Here is a 23452-nt window from a genome sequence, read left to right as displayed (position 1 = left end):
CAGAGGAGGCAGCGCTATCTGGAGCCTATGCGGGTCTCTGAAAGTCTGCTTGAGTTTAAACATAGGATATACAAAGCAGCATATTAAAATAGTAGATGGAAATACAGCACTCTGCAGTAAAAAAACCAAAAGGGAGCGATTATGAGCAGGAATCTTGGCTCTATTGACTCTTTTTTTTTAAATAAAACAGAAAACGGCATCGTGTTCCCAGGGACATGCTGGCAAACAGCAGGGACAGAGTCTGAGAGAATCTATATTTTATACTTTATAACTTAATATGGCTTTTGCATGATTTTAGTATTTTTATTGGTTCTTAAAACATGCACAATATAAACACGTGAACCAGCCAGAAGTACAGCACACGGAGGGCCGGGTGCTGAGGGTGGATGTCCAGCCGTGCCAGCCTGCAGCCGGGAGGGAGCTGGGATTCCGGGGACCAGCCCTTGCCCGTGGTGCGGCCCCAATCCTGCAAAGAGCTGCCTGTGGGTGCAGGGGGCTGTGGCCACGGGTGGCCTTATTTGGGGCAAGCCTACAGCCTTATTCTGCACATTTATGGTGCTGCACCGCAGTATTAAGCCAATGTTTCCACTTTCTAGTCAAGTCAGTGCTCAAATCCCAACCTCGGCCCAAAAATAACACAAATCCAGCCCCTTTGCTGCTTCCATCCCCTCACACCCTTCTCTCTGCCCTCCTTTTAGCCAGCCACAATGTCACCAAAGGAAAAAACAACATGCTTTGACAGCGGGCGTCCATCAGCGGTTCCTGCTGCCCTGCTGCCTCCCACCCAGCCCGGGCAGGGATTTCGGAGCTGCCATCAAACTTGGTCAAACTTGGGCTACTCGTTCCCCGTGACGCGCCGGGGCGCAGCGCATGCCTCCCGGAGACGTGTGGGGCGGGAGCCAGTGTGTTCTCCAGCTGCTCGAGAGCAAGACTTGTGCTACGGGCGAGCACGGCCGCTCCAGCCAGGCTGGCGGCATCGGACTCGACTCGGCTACCGCTTCACAGAAAGAGCTTTGCGAGTCCGCGCTTCCGACAACTCTGATCCGCAACAATAATTACAAAGGGTAAATCATGTCGTTGAGCTGATGAACTCCACGTTGCAAGCAGAAGAGCCTGACGTGCCTCGCAGGGCGGCCCACGGGGGCACTGGGCAGGGCCATCCTCCATCTGGCCACCAAAGGAGCCCCAGGCCAGACCCTGCCCGACTCCTCTGGCCCCGCAGCTCTCATCTCAGAGCCAGAACCACATTTTTTCTTTTTATGGCACTGAGATCAGACCTCCAAGAGAGCCAGACATGTCTAGGGTATTGAGGAAACAGGAATAATTACCTGCTAATTTCTTCTATTTGTTTTCTATATTTAAGGGGGAAACCTTAGGAAAATCCAGAAGGAAGCAGGTAATCATCAAACAGAAGTGAAAGAAGGCAAAGGGTGGCCATTTCCAAACTCCAGGTCAAGGCCAGCTGTGAGAGCCAGCAGAAACTCAGCTCCTCGCAGTCCTCTGTACATCCCTCTCTAATGCCCTGCGAGGTGGTCCATTTTACAGACGCAATAGAAGGGCAGAGTGTCCCAAAGCCTACACAAAGTCTGTGGCAAACCACAGAAGCGATCCACATCTCAAGTTTGTGTCCTGCTTAAAAGACCAAACCATCTCCTGGATGTAGTATTTTTGCAAAAATAACATACTTTACAACAACATTTGCAACAGGTCACACACCTCAGATGACCTCCCGCCCCAAGCAGCGTTCCCTGCCTGCATCTCCCTCTCAATCCGCCCCAGGTGTTTTGCTGCAACATGGCACGTCCCGTTACAGTAGTATTAATGTCTACAGTAAATACTGTCCTTGTAAAAAAAAAAAAAAAAGAAAAGAAAAAGCCTATTTATTTCTTGCTAGGGTTTAAATGCAATCCAGCCTCCCAGACACAAGACAGCAAACTTTCTTTTGTCCTCTTGTTGCAAAAGGACCTCGTCTCTTCAGACGAGCCTGTTTGCCTTCTGCAGCCCCCAGCTCGGCGTGTGCCAGCTGTGCGCCGATGCCTGCGCTGGGGAGCACCCACCGCGCCTCTGGGCTCCCCCGCGGCCATCGGGAAGGTTAAAGTCATCTTCTTGGATGCAGGGATTTGGACAAGAGCACACAGCGCTCTGCCGATCCTTTCGGGGCAAGATGCAACCGCTAATTTGGAACCCAGAGTGCAGGTGGCCCTACGGAGAGCGCGGGAGCTGTGGCGGGCCCATGCCCATGCCCCGGCCACCTGAGGTACGCGCACGGCTGCCCACGCAGCTCGGAGAGGAGAGCACAAATTGCTACCGGGAACCCACGGATTGGCTACGGGGGCAAGCAGGCTGGTTTCGCAGACTCACTCGGACACCTGTGATGCCGGGATATCCAGGAGGCCCTTCTTTTCCCTTCAGCCCTTCGTTGCCTTTTTCTCCTTTCTCTCCTTCCAGGCCTTGCTCTCCTTTGTCTCCCTGTGGAAGAGAGGAGGGTGGGAGCTTTTCATACCCACACAACACATGGGTCGCTGTACATGGCTCTTGCAAGGAAAAAACCCACCAAATAATTAATATTTCAGGAGTCTGGGGGGAAGAGAGCCTGCAAGCAAAAGGATGAATGAGGATGAGTCATAATACACTTGACATTTAAAAAATGAGCAAAAACAGTTTTCCTTTTTTTAAAATCTCTTGGCTGGAGGAGAGGAACTCCCCCATTACACAGGGTAATCTGAACCCCTTTGCTTCTCCTGCAATATGGCCTGAACGTCCCACATGAATGAGACAAGATCTGAAAGTCTCCCTTGCCTCACCCAGAAGCCCTGAGCTTGGGATGCTGAAAGGTTTTTAATAGGACGTGTTTGTCTGGAGTGGCTGCTTCGCTCTTGCTGCCAAACGGGAAGCAGCCCAGGGCTTGAATAAACACTGTGGAACAGTGTCGTCTTGCCCCTGTGAAGGATTTGTGGTCCAAGCAGTAGGTGTCATGTCAAATCACTGTTCTTATAATTGATGGCACAAAATTTTATGGAGACAATCAAAAAGGCCAATTCTGTACTGACAGCAGCACCTACACTTGTACAACCAACCAGCCTTGACAGAGTCGTTTTCCACTTGCACCTGCGTTGGTGAGAGCACAGCAACGTCTCTTCTGGTTAAACAAATGCTCCTGCAGCGAGCAGTGACTCTTCCACCATCCAGACATACGTTCAGGTTGACAAGATCTAGTTTGGTTCAAGAACTCTTGGGGATGGTTAGCAGTGGCAAGAGAACACAGAAGTCTTGACTGTCTTTAAGGAGGGGTCTTTTGGTCCAATGTTCAGAGATAAGCAGAAGTAGACACACATGGCAAATAGCTTAACTAGAACGAAGCAATAAACTGCATTGTTGTGGGACCAGCAGCTTTTTCTTTCCATGGAACAAAATTGTTGGCCTGTTTGGAAAAGCCGGCTGTGCAGGGGCAGGAATCACAGTCCTGTTCCAAGGGGAAGGTAGCAAACTCACAGCAGCTAGATAAAGAGCACAGTGCAAGCCCTGAGTGTGCACCTGGGGCTTTGCCAAGAGGAAGGGGATCTGGTTTCTTGCTAACAATGTTCTGGTCAGTGGTGCAGGGGAGAGTGATGGACAATTCTTGATTTTCCCTGCCAGGCCCAGGAATTCCTGATTAGTTGGAAATTTCATCTGTAAAGACTCAAATAAAACAGACAAATTGTTGGAAACTAGATTTTGAAGAAGTTGACCTTTTTGGAGATCTGATCAGATGCCAAAAATGTGGGTAGAGGAGTGAAACAGGAGGAGTCCGTTATGTGTGCTTGCAGAAAAAAAATCCTAAGGGCAGAGGCTTATTGTTCAGACGACCCAATAACTCCCTTGGCTTCAACCTGCCCCTGGGAACCACAGGGGCCTGAGTGCACGGAGATGTGCAGGAGCTGAAGCACGCCACGAGAGTGAGGTTTACCTTGACACCGTCTGGCCCGGGTGGCCCGCTGTCCCCTTCCAGCCCCGATTCTCCCTGCAAGACAGAAGGAAGCGACGTAAGGCTGTGCCCAAATATGCTTTTTTTCCCATGCTTTCAGCAGCTGACTCGTGGCAGCGAGTCAGGCTGCAGCAACGGGAGCCCAGCCCTGCACTTCGACACGTGTCCTGTCTCATACCCTAATGCTGAACAAGCTCTTCCTGGAGCAAGAGCAGGAGTTCAGTCTCTTGCTTTATTCTGAGCCACAGCTTCTCCTCCATGGACCCCGCTGCTGGCCTGCGGGAAGACCTCTTTCCCTGTGTTGAAAAGGGGGCTCAGTCTGTATTCATCAAACCTGGGGCTTCCCCATCCTGCTCCAACAACTGACCTTAGTCCTGAGAAGGGACAAGAGCCACCGTCGGCTTCAATCCATGCATTCATCCCGTCCCTGGCTCCCTCCCACCTGTGCATAGTGTAGCCAGTGTTTCCCTGCCTCATGCCCGCCTTCTGCTCCAGCACCGCCCGGCCCCGGCCGGACTGCACCCTCCCGGCGGCGCTGGGCCGGGAAACAGGCTGGGTCTGTTCCCACACTGCCCCGTTCACACCCGAGGTCGTCACAGCACTTTGCAAAGCAGCGCTGTAGCGTTGGAGAGGCTCACGTAAGCTGGTGAGCTCAAGCTGACGAGCTCTGCGAGGAAGGTGTTTCCACCACCCACAGAAGAAACAAGGGCCGTAAGGGTTATGGGACGCCCAGAGCAGGGTCTGTCTGCCCAGGCTGGAGGTGCACAGGGAACAGAGCCCCTGGGGAACTGGTACAGCAGAGCAGCCCTACCAGAAGGTGACCATACTTACTCTTTGGCCAACAAGGCCTTGCTCTCCAGGGACTCCCAGCTGGCCAGGATCACCCTACAAAGAAGGAACCACAGACATGGAAACAAGCTGTTTACCGACAGCGAGTGAGCATGAAGCACTTCCCATTGCATCCATCGTTTTGACTTTTTGTTTCCTTCTCCCACACAAACACCTACACTTCAGTTTGCAAGGGCGTCCAAAGAACACGTTGGTACCACCAGCACCTCTGCTCGCGGAGGGCCAGCGCACACCTTGCAGGCTCTGTTGCGATGAGTCCTGGGGTCCAGGGGGGGTGCCTGCAGCTGCAGAGCCAGAAGATATTCACTTGGCATGGCCCTTTGGCAGGAAAAGCAGCAGTGCTGGCTGCAATGCAGCGCTGCGGCAGACACACCCGGACCGAGGGAGCAGCAAGCTGACAGCTCTTTGAGCCCCAGCATGGCTGAGGAGGGTGGAGAAGAACGTGAATGTTTCATGGCACCAAAATAAATGAACTGAAGGTGCCTGGAGCTGGCAAACAAATGGATCTTGGCAGTAGGCTGTGAGGTTGCACTGGGGGTACAACGGCCATTGGGCACCTACCTCCCATGTGTGCCCACCCAAGCTGACTGCTTTGCAAGAGGTCAGGAAATGCAGAGGCAGAAGGAGAAAAAGACCTATCCATACATCTCGTCCTGCAGCAAACCGGGCTGTGAGCGATGACTGCCCAGAGCACCTCCCAGCACCTCCCAGTCTGTCCCAGCACCTCCCAGCTTCAGAGGTAGCAGCAGCACAGGACTCCCACTCTCTGACGCCCCAGCAAGGATGTGTTGCACTGACAGCGGGTAAAGGGATGCTTGTGCAAATCATCGTGTCCTGCTCCCGAGGAGGGCAGCCAGGAGCACGGGAGCTGAAATACTCGTGCAGTATCAGGACACCAAAGACACAGTAGCTCCAGTGAAGTGTCAGAAGATTTGCCAAGGAAAACATGGCAAAGGATGGGGCTGGGGAGCGAAGAACAGCAAAGAGGAAATTGCGTTTAATCCCCACATAGAGCCTGTTCAAAAGCTCTCCACATGGTAGCGAACCTTCAAACCAAGCACGAAGGGGGTTAGGATAAAATAAAAACCCCTCTGAGCTGCTCAGCACAGGGATCTTATTCAAACAAAGAGAGGGTTTTTATAGGCCTTTCCATGTGGACAAGAAGGTGCATTCATGGCTGTGGAGCAGAGCACCCTTCCCCTATAACCGTTAGAGCAGTTCAGTCCCCATAGAGCTGAGGCTTGGACACTGTGGCAGGACCTTGTCTGAGGGTGTTTTTAAGCTTGGGACCTTCCTAAGACTCTTCTTGTTTCAAATTTGAAGCTGCCTGGATCTCTGGGTCTCAAGGACTCCCTTCTCCACTCAGATTTTGGATCTGCAAAAGGGTTGAGCTTCATTTCCAAGGCTCTCGAGGAAGAAGACCCCTGGGACAGTTTGTCTTCCCAGCACTGACAGCCTCCCCCTTGGGATGGGGCTCAGGAATTTGTAACCAAGGGCTTAAGGTTAACCTAATTTTATCTTTTAAACTTTATCTTTTTTTGAATACGCTGTCTGCTTTGGCTGCTGGAGGGTGAACCTGCAATGTTAGCAAGCCCTGCAGGAACACAAGTTGCTATTATTTCCCTGGTCTGACAGAGAATTTGCACTAAGGGTTTTTCTTACCTTCATGCCAGGTTCACCTGCAAGGCCAGGTTGTCCCATTGAGCCAGGCGGTCCCTGGGGAAAAAAAAAAAAAGATAATGAAAAAACCCATTGTAACCAAGTAGAAAGCAAGATCAAAGGCATAATTCCTTTAGCAGAGCCCTCCTGGGACAGCAGAGCCCTGGTTGCAATGTAGTTACCTCCCCGGAGCTGGCTCAGGGTACACGGCATCAAAGAGGCCCAGTACCCCCTCGTGCCTGGCCCCTGGGAGGGCTCTGCCCCCCTCTGCCCAGCCCTGCGGCAGCCCCCAGCCTCCTCTGCCAAGCACCTCTCTCCAACTCCTCCTAATGCCTCTGCTTTCTAAGATTAGTAACCATGCCAAGGAGCAGCACTGGGACTAGTTAGGAGAGAAGGGAAAAGCTCCAGAATTAGACCTGAAAGCCCTTCACAAGGGTCCGGCAGGTTGGCTGGTACAGGGGATATCAAAAATGCTCAGCTGTGCTCTTGGTCCCTGCTCACCGCTTCCTGCAACCGCACTTCTCCATCACCGCCGGTGCGAGCACATTCTCGGCGTCACCAGTCTCATTTTAGTTACGGTTAAGCGTTGGTGCAGCCGCAGGGTTTGCAGGCGCAGCGAATTGCTCTGCCTTTGCGGGAGCAGCTGCCGCAGGTGACACAGGCTCGAGCTGAGCCACTGGTCCCACGCTCCCGAGCGGCAGCGGCACAATGGTGCTGCCAGCTCCAGGACAGCTAAAGGGAGCCAAGAACAGCAAGGTTACACCAAATCCTCCAGCAAAAACTTTGGCTAGATTAGCTTTGACATCCATCACCCATTTTCTCTGGCTGTAACGGGCCAGCAAACGTCCTAATGCCAATGACGGGGCTTGGACCAGAAACCCACAGCCCAGGGCTGCTGCCAGGCTGTCCTAGCTGAGCGAAAGCGGCCGGCAGATGAGAGAACGTGGCCCTATCCATATGCGCATAGACCCTGGCAGAGGGGCTTGGCATCTCTCAGAGAGCCAAAAGTGAGTGCCTGACCTGGAAAACTGCGGAAAGTAAGACAGAAAGAGGGAAGATGAGGAAATGACCTCGCAAACTGTTACGCGGTGTCCAGCTGCCACGTCTGATAGCGGGGTCACGTTCATTAGATACCTTTGGTACAGAGAACAACTGGGAGCTTTAATCTTTGTACTTTTTCTACTACTTCTGGGAAGCATGGGAAATGAGAATCTGTGAAACAAGCCAAAAGATGGGACAGCAAAGCATGTCTTTAAAGGATTTGAGTGGTTTATTTACTTATGATATTTGCTTTCTGGACAACAATCTCCCTTCTCTTTGCAGTTAGGAAAAAAGAGCCCATAGTCAAGGGAGCACTTGGCTGTCCAGGGAATAAAGCCAGTTCCTGGCTTGCTGAAGTGGATTCAAGCAGAGAAGGGAGCAGGGCACATGTTGGGTTTACGAACAAGTCACGCAAGGAGAAAATTCAAGCTCCAATGAAAGCAAAAATCCTGCTTTGGTTTCTCCAGAGGTGCCAGTGCAGAGAAAGGCTCCTGGAAGAGTCACAGATTTGAATAAAGCTCTGTACTTTCTTGGTTGGCAACATCCAGAGTGGCTCGGTAGCAGCGTTCCAGCTCCCCAGTGTGGTTTACCACGCTGAGAGCTCACTCCATCCAGTCTAGCAGCCATGAGAATGGAAACTTTCGTGACTCATATGCTTCGCAGTAGACTACACTAAAAGGCACCTTCGCTGCTGTTTTCACAACCAAGTGAAACATCATATCTGTATTACAGCTCGGGAAGTATGGAGAGGAGCTACCCAAGGGAACTGGCACATGTGGTATGAACAGCCAAGACTATAATAGTGCAAGGGGAGTGAAATCAAGCCAAGACTGCAGGTGAGTTAGGGGGAAACCATGGAGGCACCTCCTGCGCTCCACCGGGGCACTGTTTGGCAGCTGCTGCTGCTTTGATTATGGTGAGTTTGTGCCATTGCTTCATGGCAACGGCAACCCAAAAGCACAGTCAGTAGCAAAGGCATTTCTCTGAGCTTCTCTACTGGCTGCAGAGGCTTGTGATGGGACTGCCATGGCAATCCAGGCAATAGCACCAGTGAGGGGGAAAGAAAATACCAGTTTTAATCGTTACTGTATTTGGTCCCTAACTGTGCACCCTGGTGCAGAAAGGTGGTCCCTGGTGTGGTCCTAGACCCATGCCTGGGACATGCTTGTTAGCGTGGTCAGCTTTGAAATGTTTCTTTTGTTGTGAAGATGGGTCTGTACATCTACCAACTGGGTGTCTATGGGCTGTGATGAAAATGATGCTCGAATTGCTGATTTGCACTCTTTGTTTTGGAAGTTGATTTTCAGACTTGAAGGAAATCCTTCCTGCTCTTGTCCCCAGGTGTGGAAGAATATACCTCTGCACATTTACTCCTCTCTCAGTCCTGCCACTCTTGATGCATGGGGAAAACAAATAGGAGCAAAGATCAGACCTACCTTATGCCCAATTTCTCCCAAAGGCCCAGGTGGCCCCTGTGGTCCTTGTGGACCCTGAAAAACAGAGACACAAGGCTTTTTTCATACAACTGTTTTCACTTCTGAAGGGCCATCACTTTCGTGACCTGTAAGATAAAACACCAGTCTCCTCCCACATCACAGTGGAGCTCCACAGCGTGCAAGGGATGCCCAGTGAGATGGAGAAGCCAGCAATGGGTGTGCTGAAGCACTTTAACAGCCAAACAGCTCAGAAGGCCCTTCATCTTTATGGCTCCCACCTAAAAGAGCTGCAGCTGGCAACCCGAAAATGCCTGGTTTACCCTCTCCCTTCAGAGTCCAGGTCAGTTGCCACAGACACAGGAGATGACCCCTCTTCTTGCTTCTGTGGTCCTTTTGGCCCTCCTTGAGGTCTGTGTCTTCACCTGTCACCTCTCAGTGTCTCCCTCAAAGCTGTGAGCTCAATTCTGACACCAGCAGCCTCCCTCTTGGTCTCCCTTCCGCTCTACCTACCAGCTCAGGCCAACTCCTCCCGTTACATCTGACCCTGCCCCAGACCTAACCTTGCCCTTCTTTTCTCCCTTCCTTTCTGAGATCCATCCCAGGCTGTATCCTACACTCTCCCTGGTTGATCCATGGTCCCCGTTTGCTTTCCAGATGTCTGACCTTGCCTTTCCTCATAAGACTCTAGCCAAGTCTTTCACATCTCTGACCACGCTGGACTTGGCAAGAACAGGGAAGCTGGGAATGGGAATGAGTGGTGGGGAAGAGACAGAGAGAGAAATAAATGAAGTGTCTGTGTGTCTGGAAGGAAAGACAGATGAAGAGAGAGTGATAAGACACTTGCCGGGTCGCCTGGAGCCCCTTTTGCTCCTGGAGGTCCAGAAGGTCCTTGGATACCCTAGAAAAATTAAAAACATCAAGGTCAGCTCCAATCTTTCATGCCTCTTGGCAGTAACGTGTACCTCAATCACCCCAGTAAAAGGAGTGGAGAAGTGGTCCTGTAAGTGTGAGAGACTGTGAAAGTTCTTCCTCCTGGACCAGGACCCAAAACTTATGGACCTACGTGAAACTGAGGTTATGAAAGGAAGCATATGGGATGGACACTCACCAGGAAGCCACGTGCTCCTGTCTCCCCAGTCTCCCCCATCTTCCCCTGTGAACACACAGTTACAGCAATTAACAGCTGGGAATGTGCCGAGGCACCTGCGGCGCTTTGGCCAGGAGAAGCTGCAGATCCCTGGGCACTGTGCACGTGCGGTACCTCCGTGGTGGTGTGACACCATGCCAGGTTCGGCAGGCCCTGGCTCTCACAAAGGACATACCTGCAGCCCATCTGGCCCCAGCTTGCCCGGCTCCCCTGGTCGGCCCTGCAAAGCAAAAAGACAAAGACATGTTGGCAAAAGCACAAACTGTATTGGCGATGCTCATCAGCCCCAGCCCCTCCACTCTCGCATTTCTTGTATCTGGCAGGCTCTTTGCACCAGGCATCTCCTGCCCTGTGTTTTTTCCTGTCTTGACCTAATTAACATGAAGTACATCAGAACAGGTACGTATTCCCTTAGGTCATATTTTACCAGTCACATTAAATTGCTCTGATTTCTGTGCTACGTTCAGATGTAACAGTCAAGCGCACTCACTGCCAGCTAAAGCTGCTCCCATTCCTGCGAGGGACCCCATGATTTTAGCATTCAAGGCCCCAGACCCCAGCAGCAAGGGCCCTGATGCCCACGTTGGACAGATTTTACTCCAGCTGCACAAAAGACTCATCGCTGCTGGCTGATCCTCATGGAGCAACTGAACATCCCCTGTTTGTGGAAGAGGATGTGACATTGATCCTGGCCAGGGTATTTCACAACGCAGCAAGAGCAGCCTTGGCCAACCTGGCCACCCTCTGGCATTCACCTTGACACCTCGTGACCCTGGCTCGCCTACTGGTCCATCAGGCCCTCTGGCACCCTGGAAAAAGGCAAAAGAGAGGCAAAACTAAGAACACAGAGTCTCACTGGAAAATACAGCAGTCACCAGGAAAGTCCATGAGATCAGTCGTGGCCAAGCCAACCTACACCTGGTTGGGTTGAGCACAGCAGCTCAGAGTCCAGGACTCAAAAGATCCCTTCTGTGTTTTGTTGCTTCATTTCTCACCGTTTACCAGCACGCAGCACCAAAATACTTTTTATTCCTGTTAAACCAACTACCAACTGCAAACCAAAGCCAGAGGAGAAACGCAGGCCAGGAACAGCCTTATTTTCAGACTACGGTTACATGACAAGGGTTTTGCAATGCACGGACTTGCATTTCTAGCCTTATTGATGGCTAGAACACCCAGGAGCCCTGCTTCTCCAACTGTCCGTGCCCTTAACCCTTGGCATACCACACTGTCTCATGGTCACAGTTGGGGCAACAAAGCTACAATATATATAGAGAGGCACACAAGCCCCCACCATACGGTACCTTCGCAGCTGTGCTGGGCCCCAAACTGCTCCCAAAGAGCAGGGTATGTTTGCTGGCAGCTGAACGCTACGCTTTCAGCTCTGGTTACCTGCTATTTAAAGAACTGACTGCTGTGGAGGATCGGGCAGGTGCTCACGCATACATGTGCTGGGAGGAGCGCAGCCGGCTGTGCCTGCTTTGGCGTGTCGGGTCCTACGCCCAGATCCGCTCCCGAGTGTGCGCGTGCGTGCGGCGGGCGCGAGGACCTCGGGAGGCGCAGGGGACACGCACACCGCTGCAAACGCTCACGGCACGTACGAGAGCCCAGGCAGTCAGCGACCCGGGCCATGATTAGCTAAAATCGAACAGCTCATGGTACAGCTCGAGCACCCTTGTGGAAGGGGTGTCCTTGTTCTTCCAGAGGGTGCTAGGCGAGGAGAGCACTGGTCTCAAAGAGGGGATGTGACCTAGCTTTCAAGCTAATTTCAGAACAGCTGAACATGCAACTCTCTCAACCATCTGAACCCCAGAAACCAGTGTGTCACACTGACAGAGAATAAACAGAGCCATGGTCAGGGAAAAAAAAAAACCACGAAAAAAAGGGCATATCAAGAGACTCTATTAACATCATGTTCATAATCAGGCCGTGAGCTCAGTTGGGACTCTTAGGCGCTACTGCAATATAAATAATAAATAAAAACACAGAGTGGTGCTAGAATGTAGTGGTAAGAGGAATCCTGAGAGCACGCCAATGCAGAAATAGAGAAAACAGGAGCCAACATGCTTAATCGGGATGCAAACTGAGTGCCAAAAGTACTAACAGGGCTAGGGAGCCAATGCGTTAGAAAAGCAACTCCAGTGTGACAGGCAAGGAGAGAGAGACTCACAAAGAAAGGCAGTGTAACAGCAGAAGATGTATAGGAAACGTAGCCAAATTATTACAGCAGACAAACACCGTCAACATAAAATAATGCAAAAACTTCTACTGCGCTTGGCAAAACCCTGTGCCACTGAGTGTACCAGAGATTAAATAACCAAAAGCCTGCATTGTATGCCAGTAAGACACAGCTCTAAAGAATGCTCAGCCTGGCCTCCAGGACAGACGGACAGAGAAAGACTGTGCACCAGATGGGACTACCACAACCAAATGGGGTGTTCCACAGGTTGGTGCTTTGCCACACTAATGTATTGGCAGCTCTCAACAGCCCTAGACCCCAAGTGCCCCGGCTCATGCTGGCCACTAGATCAGAGAGCAGAAAAGACCAAAAGTTTTATTAATCCATGTCCCAATAAACCTCAAAGCACAATGACATAAACCAGAGGGTCATTTAAAAGCGGGGTTACTGACAGCTTAAGCCAGACAGTGCTGTAAGTTGGAATAGTGGGAGAGCAAGGCTTGGAGGCATCTGGGGTGACTGGGACACCCAACAAAATACACAGACCTGCCCTGGGCTGGGTACTGGGCTGCCCAAAAAGAAGGGAGGTATCAGCATGTGTACGGCACCGGCACCCTGGGTAAGCACCCTGCCACTCAACTCCTCATCCTCCCTGGAAAACAAACCGTTCCCCTCCTCTTTGAGCAAGCTGTTCAGACATTTTGTGCAATTACATCTTTACTATCCAAGATGATGGGGTGACCTGCTTGTGAAGAAGGGGAAGAATGTGGGGAGGGGAAGGATTCACTAGCTCAGCCCTGGTATTACAGAAGGAGGGAGCAGGGATCAGAGGCAAGTGGGACATGGAAACGACAGTGATGACCCAGGTTAGAGGTTTCCCTTCCAGGACAGATGCCGTTGGGGAAGGAAAGTGGGATGTGTCCGGCCCCTCCAGACCCATCTTCTGTAACCTGTCCTGCCCTGTCCAGCCCCTTTGCCAGCGCTGGGCTGCTCTGAGCTGGGTGGAGGCTGTTGGGTGTCCTCAGCCCTCCTTCAGCGCTGCAGCAAGCACAGCGACGGCTGTGGTTCCCAGCGGCCCAACGCGGCAGGGCTGGCTGGCTGGGGGGAAGTTTACGGTATCCTCGTTTCTTCCAGCAGAGCCCTGTCACCAGCATCGCAGGATCTGCCAGGGCAATCTCACTTCACAACAGTCACCTGCCTAATCCCATCACAACACATCTCATCGGCATCTGACCTAAAGAAGGAGAAAGTGACCCCGTATTCGCAAATGCATCTGGCAAGCTTCATCTTCCCCAGCCTCCTGGGCTGAAACCCAGGATAAAGGCTTCCCCTAATTCACCCTGACAGGAAAGGCTACATTTAGTCAATTAGTTAAATCTTTAAAACTCTCTTTTACTGACAACGCCGGTTAGAGATGAGTGAGTGAGGTCCTGGCAGCTCTCCAGGGAGCATCCCATGCCAAACGCTGCAAGGCACAGCACGGTGCCTTCCCCCTGCAGACCCGGCGGCTTGGCCTTGCAGGCAGGGCTGAGCGCAGCCCCCCGGGCTCCCCTCGGACCCTCAGTACTTCAAAATTAACTGAGCAGCCAGGCATGCCTACCCTGAGCATGGCAGGGCAGACGGACCAGGGCGAGCGTGTAGAGAGGCACCTCAGGGAACAACCTCCTAAGGGCATAAGCAGCACGGACCCGTCCTTCGAATGGGGCAAGGGGGTACAGTGAAAGGCACGGCTTGGTCACCCGTGGCAGCACCTCCAGGAGCCCGTGAAACGGAGAAGGAAGCTTTTCTTTAGCCTATGTCAGTATTTATACGGCAGTACACAGCTCAGGAGAGATGCCCCTGAGCCGGGGCTGTACAAACAGTGCAAGCTCCAAGTAGCTTCACAATGCAAACAGGGAAAAAAGGAGGGTTAAATCGAGATCTGTGTCTGCTCCTCTGCACGTGGGCAGCCAAGGCAGAGAGAGATACAGGTTCACGGCTGATGGAGCATTTGAGAACCTGCTCAGCTGTTTCACCAAAGCCAGTTGGACATGGATATGTGGTCCAAAAGCATTGCCATGTCCACCTCGCAGCAGCTCACCTGAGATCCCACAGGGAGTCACAGCACAGGGACGTGCCACTGCAGCACATCAGCCACCAGACCAAGTGTCATCACTCATTGCTATCTACTTTCCCCTCTTGGTTGAGTTGTCAGGCACGAGGAGCCGAACTGGTGTCATGCAGGAAATCACAGCTCTGTGTCCCTGTGTCCCAATGCGGTTGCTCCAGCCGCAGTAAGTCACGCTTGTGCTGAGGTCCTGGATCTCAGCAGGCAGCAAGACACTCCTGGCTGGGCAAAGCCGCTGAATAGCAAAGGCAGCAGTATGAACAAGCAGTTAGTAGCTCCTTTCCAGAAATCCAAAGCTTCTTCCGTACCCCTTCATCCAAATACTGATTTTTCACTATCACAGCCCAGCCAAATGAAAAGCAAGCAGACGCCTTGACTGAAGCTGAAGGGAGACGTTGCTGGCCATAGATCTGTAGCTAACTTTTCCTCAAACACTTCGAATGCTTTTCCAGCCAACTAGAAAGATCCCTGGGAGCAAAACAATATACCTCTGCATTTTCTCCATGAACAACTTCTCAGCTGGGCCTGGAAAAAGCAACTATTTTCAGGTTTGCTTAGATAACACCACAGATTTCTAGCATTTACAGACTCCTGCAGTCAGCGATGCTGCGAAGCATCGGGTCCATGTGGCAGAGGGATAGCGGTCCTCTCCCGTGCAGAGCGGCAGAGTGCGGGGAGAGCAGGTCTGCACACCCCATCTCATCTTTGCAGCCTTCACCCGGGCCATAGTTAATGCAGGAGCTTGGTGAATGAATGGCACGGTGGAAGAGAGAAATACACTTTGGGATTTGAAAAGCTCCTCTGAGTTGCCTGAGCCAGCACCCAGCATCCCCTCCAGTGAGGGGATAAAATGTCAGAAATGTTGACAGACACCTTGGCCAGAAGAACGGGGCAAGGTAAAAGCCACTTTACAGAAGGATTTCAGGTGCAGCTTTGTGATCTGAGTTGCAAAGTCATGGCTCCAGTTGATATTTAGCCTTTTGTTGAGATTCTCAGTCAATACCTGGGCTGTTTGATATTGATATCCTTGATAGAGGATGCCAGAGACCATGTGCTTCCCTGCTGCAAAGAGCTGATTACCAGAAATGTGCTTCTGAATTCAAGTGAGGTAGGGTGAGGGACTTGCTGAATCAGCTGCCTCCAAATTTAAACCTTGATTTGGTTAAATAATTAGGTTTAAACATGTGCATAGCTGTCACTAGCTGAATGTTAAGCACATGTCTAAGTGCTACGCTGAGTATGGATGAAGGGAAATAAGCCTGGGCTCCCACATCCAAGTTTCTTATCCTTAGGGAAGAGGAGAGGGGAAACCGCGTTTGTGGAAGATTGTTCAGTATCAATTTGATGGGCTAAACAAAGACTTGGGAAGGAACAATAGCCCTGTCATGACTAAAAAGAAGGTTACAATTTTTAAAGAATTTTCTTTTTAAAATATGTACTTATATCTTGACAATACAAAAGCTATCACAACATAAATATGGACCCCCAAAAGTCTCCATTGTTCTTCATAATCGAAACCATATTTGCTATTTACGTTTCCTTCAAAAGCAAAATTACTTTAATGAAGTATCCACACACAGAGCTCATGGAATCCACAAACATCTGGCGGAGGCTGTGTTCATGTTTCCACTCTGAATTGAATTACGTCCCTTTTGTAAACTAGGATAGAGAGAGGGTAATGTCTGAAATTACAATTGGGGGATCATTTCCCCATCCTCAGAAAACCAAGAGCCGGAATAGCAGGACAAACTAAGCAAACAAAGAATACTATGTGCCTGGAATATCTTCGGTGAGCATGAAGAGAAGGACAACGTGTGTGTGAGAGAGAGAAAGAGAGAGAGAGACAAACCAGAAATCCTCCAGGCAGGAGATCTGCCGGTCCTTACAATACCGACTTTCCCACATCATACGGGCTTGAGGAAAGCCCAAGTTCCTCCTCTCTCCTGGGGATGGTAGAAAGGATGTCTGTCTGCCTGTCTGTCTGTCTTGCAAATTCTGTACGGACTGTATCACTGCGGGGCTCAAACGCACCAAAGCCCCACCGTGCCACAGCCCAGCAGCAGGTATCGAGGGCAGGATCTGTGCAGGGCACCAGCAGCAGATCCAGCTGCTCAGCGCCCGCTGGCAGAGGCTTACCCCTCTCTGGTACCGGTGTCCTTAGGGCAAGATCAAGACCTCAGGGCACCCTCTTCCCCAGGCACTGCCTCCTGTGCTGCCTCCACGTCCTGCACCTCCTGGGGTGACTTTCTGCAGGGCTCTGCAGCCAGCGGGGACAGAGCCACTGCTGCATTTCTGCTTGTCGGGGCTGGGATGCACTTTGAAGCCTGGGCTTCCTCAGCACAGGAGGGTCTGGGGGAGTGACTGGCACAGGGTCTGCCGGGCTCAACATCTGGAGAGGAAACGCAATGCAAGGCCATGAAGTTGCACGTCTCTACCACGTGGTACGCCGTTTTGAGGACAGACAGCGCTGGCGGCAGTTGGTGTCCTGCAGGATTTCTCCTGAGGGTTTGGCACCCTCTCTCTGGATCTAGCTACACCCAAAGGCAGGTCCCTGCTGTGCCAGCTGGTTGCCTTTCTTAGCAGCTAAATCCGACTTCGCTCTTGGTTTTACCTTGTGTGATAATAAATATCCCCCTCGTCATTCCTGACAGCACAAGTGGAGCTGGAAATGCCTTGCTCAGCTGTACTCTCTTTGTGGGTTGGGGACTTTAGGCCAAGGCAGACATAAGAAGCCAAAGAAGATTTATGCAAATGAATCTCACACAACCCAAGAGCCAAACGCCGCAGTTGCCCGCAGCTGCCTGCCGAAAGGAGAGGCTCAGTGCCCGGGGGTGCGGCTGGCATCCCCAGCTGGCGGCTGGGAAGGCAGCGCTTTGACTCCTTCTCTGTCACTGCATACGTTAAAGGCACCGGCAGAAATGTCTGATCTCCTCAGAGGACCCACCTCGCCAAGAGCCCGCGCAGTCAGCAGCCTGGGTTCATTCAGAAAGCGTTTCCCCTTCAGCGCTGTGCTGTAGCTTTACCTTGAGATACCTTCCTCCAGCCATTCAAAGCCTCCTGTGAAAGTGCCTCCAGTTTCTCATCCACCATGATCATGGATGTCGCGGACAGCTCGGTTAATTGCTGCTCTGGAGCACAGAGAGATCTTGCTCCCCAGGGTAACCTCTGAGAGTGGAGCCAAGGAATAAGATCCATGGGCCTCCCCACCAAGGAGAACAGCGGCAAGGAGGCTGTTTTCCCCAGCCACAAGTTAAAAGCTGAACCCTGATATGCATCTACCGAGCTTGGTGTCCTTCTAGCTGTGCTTTTAAAGCTTAAAGCAGTTCCAGGGTACATAACTCTGTGGTTATAAAGCCTTCTAGTTGGTTATTCCATTTCCGTTTGCTGGTCCCAGCTATTCGAAGTGAGTAGTAGCTCTGGTATAGGGAAACATATGCAATCCTTGGCTGTCCCGAATTCCCCAAGCAGGACTTGCGGTAGAAGCAGCGACGGGGGGTGGGTAAAATATATAGTTTACTCCAGCCTACGTCTTCGAAAATGAAACACGGAGACAGATATCATAAGATCCTTGGAGGCAGAAATGCAAAATATGTTGTTGTTGGGGCCTTCAACAGAACAATGTGCGCTTGTTATTAATACTTTGTAAAGCAGTTGGACAAGGAAAAACAACCCAAAGCAGGGATGTTCCTGCAATAAATGTCCCGTAGAAGAAGAAGAAAGATTAAGGAGCTCAGTGGGACATGGGTTGGATGCCACAGGCAGGAAAACAAGCAGCTTTGGCAGGTCTAGAGGTCATTCTGCTGTCGTCTGTCACCCAAACAGAGCAGGAAGAACCACACGTGAACTGACACAGAGTGCTTGCGAAATATTTATCCAGCGTAACACGCACTTGCAGCACTGTCAGTGGTGCCAGCGTTACCCAGTACGAAGCTGGGGTCTGCTCCTTGCAGGCAGAGTGAGGACTCACGCGTGCTTACAGCGCGGTACTTGTTTAGATGTGTGCAGATAAAACCAGGGCCTTGTGTTATGGTCTGGAAAAACCCATAGGAAGACACGGGACATGCTTATCATCTGATCTACTGACAATGCAAAGCACACCTTTCGCACAACCCTGCGGAACGCTGCCAGAAGATATTAATCCTGCGAGACTGAAAGGGGAGACATGGAAAGAGTAGGCTGTTTGGCTCCTTGTCAGCTCCGTTTCTGCCTGCCTCGTCTCTTGATTCTATGTCATGGCATAACATTTCCTGCTTTGTCTGCCTCCGGTTAAATCACACCACTTCACATCTCGGCTGCTCTCTGTCCCTTGGCAGCAAAGGCACCTTTTCTGGTCTTCTACCTGCACCCTTTTCCCCAGCCTAGATACACCTTCAGATGACTAAATCTTCACCATCCTCACCAGAAGTGTCTGTAAACCCTGTTTTGACACTGCAGGTGGTTGGAAAAGACAAGCTGGACCACTTCCACAATAAACTGTACACTGGGAGACTCCTCTGCCCATATACATCCCCTGCGTTCGCATGCCTGGTAAGACTTGCTTCAACGACCGCAGTCTTTATACACAGCAGAAAGATGGCTGCGGAGTTGCTGCCCCAACTGCTGCTCGTCTTCATACCCCCAAGCTAACACCAGATTACTCTTCTGACGGCTGAAAGAGGAGAGGGATAAAAGCTCGTGGAAAGTGCTTACCCTGCGGCCTTTCATCCCTCTTATCCCTGGCGCACCACGGACTCCTGCCGGACCCTGGAAGGGGAAAAGGGAAATAAAATGAAGATGGAGGAGGAGGAAGGCAGCAGCTGTCGGTGAGACCCCACATCCCTACATGATCTGCAGGGGCCTCAGACGCAGACCCTTGACCAGCAGGTTGGTTCATTAAACTCTTGCCAAAGACATTACCATATTTACTTGTCTATAAATGGTCTTTTTTTTTTTTAAACTCACTGATTGTCTTTGGATTATGAACATTTAGGCCAAGGATCCTGGCTGAGGTTTGTATGCTTAAGTATCTGCAGCCTGTTGTCTGTGTAAATGGTGTGATTTGAAGAGAAGTCGATCATCCAGAATTCCCTCCGAAGCTATTAAAAGCAGCTGTTGCTCAGTATCTGTACAAAAATAATAATAACCAGGATCTGTTTTTCAGTTGTCCAAATACAAAATCAGACATCTCATCTTAGGTATCCAAATTTGACCTTTTCAGCCAAATACTGATTTTATCTTCAAGTAACTGTTGCCCTGTTAGTGCTTTATAAGTATTCATACTGGCAGATAGATGCTAATTTCATTTGGACTGGTGGCATTGCGGATGATCCTGTTGCTCTTACACTTACAGAAAGGTTTCAGGTTTTCTTTTAACCTGGGTTTGTACACACTTGATTCATTAATGCGCACACAGAAAATGCAGAAGAAAATTAAACAGGTTTTTTTTTTTGTTAGAATATTTATCAGTTTCAAAAATTAAAGGATATGTTCAATTAACAGGACTTATTTCTGTATTATAACTTTAAAACCCCATATTGAAAGTTAGCGCCTTTCTGCTGTCAGAAAAGAAAACCTCAGAATGACACATTCCGTTCTTACTCTCTCAAACATTCCACATCAAGTTTTGCTATTTATATATTAATAGCTTTTACCAACTGTCAACCCTGCAAACTCCACCAGGGATCAGAACAAAATTGGACTGTGATCTTCCTACCGCTTGTACCACTGCCATTAATAAAGATTTTGCTTTTGGAACGGAGGTGTCTTTCTGCATGGCATGTAAGTTCAGAATACAAATGCTTAGCTGTTCTCGCTCAAGATGGAAAAGTTAGTTGACTGTAACTATATTTGTAATCACAGTAAATCTCAGTTTTGCTAGTGAGGTCAGTAGCGACTGGCACAGACAAGCAGTAATGTGTCAGATGCCTGTTTTACAGAGATTTTTATGATAAAGACATACTGAAATGAAATTCTTTGTTGGTATTTGGAATATCCTCCTGGAAGCCTCAGCTTATCCCAAAAAGCTTATGAAAATACAAGCACAGAAACGTTCCTTGTGATGGCAAAATGTTGAGGGAGCAACTAGACACCATGCTGGGAGTTTCAAGGAACTGTTTAGGAGAAGGTGAGTGACCTTTAATATACCTGTATGTGCACATTATTTTCAGAACAATGTATTAAGACAAAAGATGTACCATGATGGTAAGCAGGAAGAGGGAAAAGGAACTCACAAGCCTCAGTGAGCTGAAATTAAGGACAGTTTCCTACCATTGACTGTACCTTTGCTCCCCATTCCCAATCACCCTCTATTGAATTGACCAACCATCAGAGCTGCTAAGGCTCACTGGATAGCTTAATCTCCAAGGTTTTAACAGTTTAGGACAAACAACAACAGCATGCCTCAGGTCTGGCTTGAAAAGCGAATGGCGTTTGGTGGAGAAGCAGGCCGAAACAGCTGGAGTTAATGAGTGGGGATTTGATATTAGGGGATTATTTGATTTACTGGCTTTGTGGGGAAGTTTGACTTATTGAATTACGGCTTTTTAAAATGCAGTCTTGGAGGAAACATTTTGCTTGGATGAACTCGTTAGCTTTTGCCTGCAGGAGAGCAGGGAGCTGAAGGAAGCGGAAGGATCCGGAGGCTGTCTCAGCTCCTGGATTCGGCATCTCCAGTCAGAGCTGATGCCTCAACTCGTACTGTTGTCGTCACGCCCCAGTGAAGTAAGACAAAACGTAGCCTCCAGTAAAGGTCCTAGTTAGTGGTGCACTGGACAGTGCTTCAGGACTGGGAGCTCTGTGCCACCGGGCCAGTGCAGAACCTGCCTCCGCTGAGGACATGCTCCTGTCCTCCCCCGTGCTCACGTGCGTGGAGTAAAGCTGGGGGCCTGCCTAATGCTCTGGCCATCCCCAAGTCACGCAGCAGCTAATGCGCTGGCAAAGTTGCTAAAAAAGGGACATATAGAGATATCCTGCTGCCTCCTAGTCTTCTGTCAACAGCAAGTGCTGCCATGAGGGGCCACAGAGCAGCTTACTGCTGGGGGCTGCGGGCAGCACCCTCCTCCTTTTATTGTAAGGGCCAGTGCCACGTTGCTGCTCTTCAGGCAGGGACGGGTCACCCCGAGGTGCTGCTTGACCTCAGACCTTTTCTTTCCCTCACCTCCATTGACTCGCAACTGTGAAATCTCTCCCCAGCCAGCAGCTGGCTGCGGCTGGTGCGCCCCGAGCGTCCCCGGGCTTCCCGCAGTGGGCAGAGCTGCCGCTGGTCTGGAGGCCAAACCTTTGGCGCTGCCTGGGCACTCCACTGCTGTGATCTTCCTCCCAGCTAACAACGCTGTGGGAATTCACACACTGAGCAAAATCCATTCCCTGTGCCCGCTCAGAGCTGCCTTTCTGTTGGTTCCAGCAAATGACACGCAGCGGCATTTGTGCTGCGGGGAGAGCCGGGCCCCCGTCTAAACAACGGCCGTGGGAAACTGGAGCCACGTTAAAATCTACCTCCACGCCAACTGCACGCTCCAGCCCCAGCTGCACACGGAGCGGGTGAGCCCGTCCCGACGCAGGGCACGTCTGGGGTGGCTGCGCCGCTGCCCCTCTCCCTCCAGCGAAGGTCTCTGACAACGCGTGACGCAGGCACTGCACGATGTAGCCACCATATGATGCAGTCGCTGTGTCGCGTGATGCGATCACCATGCTGCCAACGGCTCCTAGCAGAGATAGAGGGCCTGGCGATACACCTTGAGCCAGTGGGCTTGTGTCCTGCTCAAAGGTTGAGGCTGGATTGTGAGTTCTGGATCCCCCATCGGGGAAATGGGCTACAAAAGTCTGGACAAAGCACCACTTTTTTTTTTCAGCATGTCTCTCTGTGCTTCTCCCACCCATGCCCCATCCCTTTCCCAATATCTTTTTTTTTTTATCAAACTCAAATCAGCTGGGACACAGTTGCTTGGCTCAGGCCCTGAATGCCCAGGACACGGCATGCTGATTTCTGGTGTGCGGTATTAGGTGTTGATAGCCTTTACTTACTGTTGGTCCAGGGATCCCAGGAAAACCCACTCCTCCTGGTGTCCCAGGGTGCCCCTAAAAGGGAACGAAGAACATGCTTGGTGTGAATTCACAGGATCTGCTCAGTCCTTCTTCCTCCAAGTGGGAAGACAGGAAAAAAAGCCTTGGTTGCTTGGAAGGTCAGGCAGGGCTGTTATTTGCCAGGGTAAAATTGCTCAGGGGCAGAGGGAGAAGGCCAGGCTGCCAAAAGCCCAGCTCCTACCTTGCTAGCAATATAAGTAGCTAGATTTTCTGAGCGGCCCAGAAGAGAATGGACAGAATTAATGTGAAAATCTACTTTTGGGTCTTGCGGTATTGTACACAGGATCTGAGTGTTGAGGTCCCCTCTGCTAAACTCCTAAATGAGGATCCCCAGATGACAAGGCACACAGCGCAGCAAAACACGAGTGTGCTGCCCAGGCAGCTCGGCATCTCCAGCTGCCCCTGGCAACTTCGTGGGATGTGAACAACCAAGGTTTGGAAATCCCTGTTCCCGGACCCTGTCTGTTCAGCTGCCAGGATGCTTGGAAGCAGGCAATCCTTCAAGTGCCGGAGCTTGCAGTTCCTAGTTATCTCCACTTGACACAACAGGTCCCCAGCTGATGGAGCTGCGTTCTGCAGCTCTAACAACGTGCAGTTCCAACGACGTGTCGGAATCCAGTGTTTCTCTGAAGGGGAAATTGCTGAACGCGAGTGCTGAGGAGAGGTTATAACTGAATATCTATAGTCAAGTGGCCATTCCCCATCCCCACAGAGACAGGAAGAATTTGCAGCTATTCTCATGTAGTCAAAAGACCCTTCGCTAGGACAGAGAGAGGCAGCAGCAAGAGCGAGAGAATGCAGACTTACTCCTTACCATCGACCCCTTGACTCCTGGAGGGCCTGGGGGTCCCACCGAGCCACGGTCGCCCTAGGAGAGAGACAAGTCCATGAGGAAGAGTGAGGACTTTTGCTAGCAAGCACTCCGAGCTGGCAGCAATGCTGATCTAAAGCAATGAAACAACTAAAAGATCCACAAATTGTAGCCTATGCCATCAGATTTCTACCAGAA

At 50.9% G+C, this 23452-nt stretch overlaps 1 protein-coding gene across 1 annotated transcript in view; it reads right to left on the bottom strand.

Annotated features, from left to right (window-relative positions):
* The window catches only part of COL27A1 (collagen type XXVII alpha 1 chain), a gene marked incomplete at its 5' end in the record, with an annotated part of 159089 nt that overhangs the window by 34643 nt on the left and 100994 nt on the right, over positions 1–23452 (bottom strand). Inside the window, 12 exons of the mRNA XM_082009004.1 lie at positions 2362–2469; positions 3947–4000; positions 4796–4849; positions 6476–6529; positions 8950–9003; positions 9794–9847; positions 10058–10102; positions 10272–10316; positions 10852–10905; positions 19072–19125; positions 22384–22437; positions 23258–23311. Coding sequence (XP_081865130.1) covers positions 2362–2469; positions 3947–4000; positions 4796–4849; positions 6476–6529; positions 8950–9003; positions 9794–9847; positions 10058–10102; positions 10272–10316; positions 10852–10905; positions 19072–19125; positions 22384–22437; positions 23258–23311 — 684 coding nt within the window. The remainder of the gene's footprint in view (positions 1–2361; positions 2470–3946; positions 4001–4795; positions 4850–6475; positions 6530–8949; positions 9004–9793; positions 9848–10057; positions 10103–10271; positions 10317–10851; positions 10906–19071; positions 19126–22383; positions 22438–23257; positions 23312–23452) is intronic.

Source organism: Phaethon aethereus (genome assembly GCF_964289735.1).
Source record: "Phaethon aethereus genome assembly, chromosome: 20".
NCBI classification, from domain to species: Eukaryota; Metazoa; Chordata; class Aves; order Phaethontiformes; family Phaethontidae; genus Phaethon; species Phaethon aethereus.
Note: the sequence above shows the minus strand (reverse complement) of the source record. Positions and strands in the feature narration are given on the sequence as shown.